The following is a 4,528-nucleotide window of genomic DNA, read 5'->3' on the forward strand; positions in this document are numbered from 1 at the left end:
CTGGAGAGCTGTTGTATGCTTTCCTCCTATGAAAAAAAAAATCGAAATAGAAACGAAAATAGTTTAACATGTGTCTTGTTGATGGAAGAACGAAATTCATATTTTTCTTACAGATATGTAACTTTATGAAAAGCTGTTTCTTGCAAATATTAGTTAATTTACTAGCCAAAGAGAACTGGAAAATCTTTGGATTTGATTTCTTGCGAGATATTCGAATTTTAGACATTCAAAAAAATAGTAGCATGTCTCTGAAAACATTTAAATTTGCAGAAAATTCTTGATCACCAGTGGAAAGAGGCGAAGAAATTTTAATGTCCTGCTACTTGACTAGCATTTGAGATACTATAGCAGACAATGTAAATAGCTGTGTGATGCTAATGATTAATGAATTAATAATAAATGAATTTCAACATTTGTTTGGTCGATAGTTTTTAAAAAATATCATGTTTTTTCTTACTCTGTCATTCTGATTTTCCTATCCATAAAGGTGCAAGAAAGCAATAATTTTTATTCATAGATGCTCAAGAAATATGGCAGTAAAAATAGAAACCAATTTTCACAAAATTCTAATTTTTTTTTGCATACGCCTATTTGGGTGACTAACCGTATTTAAAGAATCATTGAAATGAAGTATTTAAATCATTTCTAACATATCTTTTAAATATTGAAGAAACTACAAATAACAAGACATGAGATATAAAACTATGTGCATTTATTCACAATGATGATTCAACAATAATTTATATGAAATTTACAAAAGGTATTTGCCGTAGCCAACCTTTGCGAGTCCGCTGCTGTAAGCGAGACCGTGGCTGGCAACTCCTGTGGTGTAAGCAAGTCCATGTCCTACGATTCCATGACCATATCCGAGCCCATGACCGTAACCGAGTCCGAGTCCGTATGCCAATGGGGCTGCTCCAAAGAGACCAGTGTGGCTAAGGACGGGAGCAACTGGGACAGTGCGAGTGATGGTGGTGGTGTAGGCTGGTGCCTTAGCGTAGGCAATAGGAGCAGCTACTGCAAATGGGGCAGCATGTTTGGTGACCACTTCTCGCTGGACAGTGACAGCAGCTGGGGCAGCAACAACGGTTTTGGCATAGACAGGGGCTACAGGTGCAACTGGGGCTACGACGGTTTTGGAAAGCAGAGGGGCATGGAGAAGAGGAGCTGCTGGGGCTTTGATAGCATATCCCAGTGGAGCTGCTGGGGCAAGGTAGGTGGCTTGAGCAGCTGCAAGGGCAGCGCAGAAAAGGACAACCTAAAAATAAAAAAAATCATTAATTTAATGATATCTAGCATTAAACTAAATAGTATTTGTAATGAAACTGAAATGAAAATTGATAATTTATTTTAAATTCCGAGAAAATCATTAACAAAATAATTTTTCTAGAAACTTAGTATTTTGAAGAAATTTTTCTTCGCTTCGACCGTTTTTTAAAAGGGTAATGGTTAAGCGAATGCTTGATAAGATATTACATCTTATTTTAATATGATATTATAATAATGATTTCAAATGCAAATCTCTTATTGGTAGGAAGAATTCATTTTTATTCAAATTTTTATTTATAATATTCTATATTAGTTTAAAAGATTGGGACTATATGAAATTAAAAATATTTGACAGATAAGTTTACTTCAAAATAGGTGTTTGATAATGAATAGAAAATATGTTTAAGAGTAAAATAGAAACTTCTAACTATATTTGGAACTGAATATTTATTTTTTAAATAAATATTTCTCTCTTGAAAAGTACAAAATTATTTGGATAAAAAAAAAACGCATTTTGAAAATTTTTATAGGACAAACAGATCCATAAGGTTAAAAATTGTCTTAATAAAATATATTTACTCCATTAAAAATTATAGCATCAAAATATTAAGTTTTAAAATCTTGCAAATAAAATTTTTCGTTTTGAACAAAGCTTCCCAGAATTTGAAGTGGAAATAAAATCGTTTTCTGTTGTTATTAACTGAAGTAAAATAATTTTAAATTTAGATTTTAACAACATAATTATTTATTTGTTGAATAAAATTTTTGAAACTAACGGAGACTTCTAGCTTTTTTTTCAAGAATATAATTACATCCGGAAAAAAAATAATAATTTCACAAATTAACTGTAATTGCATATCAAAATCGCCAATGAAACTATATCATAAATAAATGTGCGACATGAAGTCAGTCTTTAATTAGCTCCAGTTTCTATTTTTCTGCATTTGATTAATTTAAGCTGAAACTTAGATAAAATTGATTCATTGTTTAAGAGAAGAAAAAATAATTCAAATTCAAAATTAAATAATATAGAAGAAAATCTTTTTGTGAGGCGTTAATATAACATTTTTCCTTTCTGAAGCACAGGTTTTTGAAACATTCTCTTATAAAATAATAAAATTATTTTGAATGGAAAATATTCAGCTTCAATTTTTAGGGCATCTAAAAAAAAGAAAAAAACATGTTTTCAATTTTTTAAAGCAATTTATTCTTTATTTATGCGAATCTTAATTCAGTATTTAATTCATTATGCCTATTTCACTTGCTTATTTTTGAAAAATGAATTTAAAACTTTAATGATCAGAAAACCACCGAGAATTTATATCAAAATACGCAAGATTCTTTTTCTTTCAGCACTTATAAGGAAAAATAAATACAATAATAAAATTTAAGAAAAGCAACGAATCACATTTTAAGAACGAAATTTGTTCGAAAAAGAATTAGTTTGTTAAACTGATCCGATTTATTAAAAGAACATTCTTATTGGATTTTTTTGAAACTTAATTAAGCTCATATTCTGGCTAGACAGTTATTTTGATATTTCTAAAATTGCCGATAAATTTTATAGCATTGTTATTCTTTTTATAATGAATTGGAAATAGAAAGGTTTTGAACAAACAGCAAAAAAAAAAAAAAAAAAAATCCCTGAAGTGTTATACTTTATTTTGACATTGTAGGGAATATAAAAATTGATGTTAATATTAACATTCATTTTATTACAACCCAAATAAAACTGAAATAATTTGTGGATACAATATATCTTTAAGTATTAGCCTACATTTTCGGATTCCATATTTTTCAGAGATAAATTATGATTTTTTTCTTCGGAATTTCGGAAACAAAAGACCAAATAATGTATTTGTAATAGATATTCTGAGAAAAAATTATATACTTAATTTATAAAGCGTTGTTTAGAAAAACCGAAATAATTTCAAAAGTTTATGAACTAATTTTCAATCGAAAGTTCTGACTTAAAATGTAAAAATTTATTTCAAACCAAATATTCTTTACCAGTGGTAAGTTAACGATTTTCGATGGTGACATTAAAACGTATCGGATCGAAGTTATTGCTTCTCTGTTTTTATCAACAAATAAAAATCAATTTTAATTTTACCAATCTTTTTATGGTTAAATAATGTTCCAAAAGAAATAGCATTTCATTTTGATTAATTTAGTTTTCGAAACTGCCAGATATCGAAACATATCGTTTGCCATTATTTTTAATAGTTAAAATGAGATTTCTAGTAGGAATAAAGTTTCTTACCTTAGCGATCATTTTGGAAGGTATTGAGGAGTTCTCAAGATTTGGTGAAGTCGATCGGCGTCCGCACCATTTATATACAGAAATATGTACAAGGTTAACAACATAAGAAACAAGTCCTGTCTGCACAAATTAAAACGAGATAGAGAGAAAGGAAGAGGATAAACAAAGCAACAACTTTCCAATAAAAAAAAAGGTTCCTCAAAATCGAAATCTCCAAATATTGTTACCACCTGTTCTCCACGTAACGGCCGAAAAAGTCGAGTAATGTTTGACCTTCGATCATGGAGGTAGCTCATTGAATCCGGAATAGGGTGTGCCGTTTGCGGACCGTTATAATTATTCATTGTGTAAGAAAGGTCTTTCCTTGTTGATAATGGAACGCAGAGTTTGTATTCGAAGGTCAAGAAATCCTCCGATCAACCGTATCAGGAAAATGAATGACCAGCGTTGAAAAAAAATTAAGAATTGCCATTGAATACTGGCTTAGAATTAGAATTAGTTTTCAAACTGAAAACCAAAACTGGTGGGAAGAGGCATTATTTTTCATAGATATAATGATATGAGATAAAATAAATGCATGTCAAGTTAACTATTCTTTTATTTTATAATCTGTTGTGACAATTGTTGGGTGTGTGTGTAATGATTACGTGGTTCAGAGACCAGTGGAAATCCCAGAAGCCATCTTGTAGGTTGAACAGTCAGAATCAAAACTATTAAAAAATAATAAATTCCAAGAAATTAATGATACGATTTTGATTATGAAAAGTTTCTAGTGCTGTAAGGTATTCATTTTTTTAAGTTCAAAAGTGTTTTACAGTAATAAAAAAAATTTATTAATTTTAACAGTTATAAAGTATACTACGAAATACAATCTACGATCTTATGTCTTCATCAATCTTATCCTATTATGGGTTTATCAAAATTGCAGATATGATAAATAATAAAAAGAAATTAAAATTTCTACGCATTTAATACATTTTTTATAAACTTTTATTA

The 4,528-nt window shown here is 29.2% G+C and overlaps 1 protein-coding gene across 1 annotated transcript; it reads right to left on the reverse strand.

The window, feature by feature from the left end:
- Window positions 1-695: 695 nt before the first annotated feature.
- LOC129972557 (cuticle protein 65-like) lies at window positions 696-3,670 on the reverse strand. The gene is made up of 2 exons (XM_056086737.1): window positions 3,533-3,670; window positions 696-1,258 (listed from the first exon to the last, which is right to left on the reverse strand). The coding sequence occupies exons 1-2, from the start codon at window positions 3,542-3,544 to the stop codon at window positions 752-754; spliced, it is 519 nt and encodes a 172-aa protein (XP_055942712.1). The 5' UTR covers window positions 3,545-3,670; the 3' UTR covers window positions 696-751.
- Window positions 3,671-4,528: the final 858 nt, after the last annotated feature.

The sequence above is a fragment of the Argiope bruennichi genome, chromosome 6, assembly GCF_947563725.1.
Source record: "Argiope bruennichi chromosome 6, qqArgBrue1.1, whole genome shotgun sequence".
Lineage (NCBI taxonomy): Eukaryota > Metazoa > Arthropoda > Arachnida > Araneae > Araneidae > Argiope > Argiope bruennichi.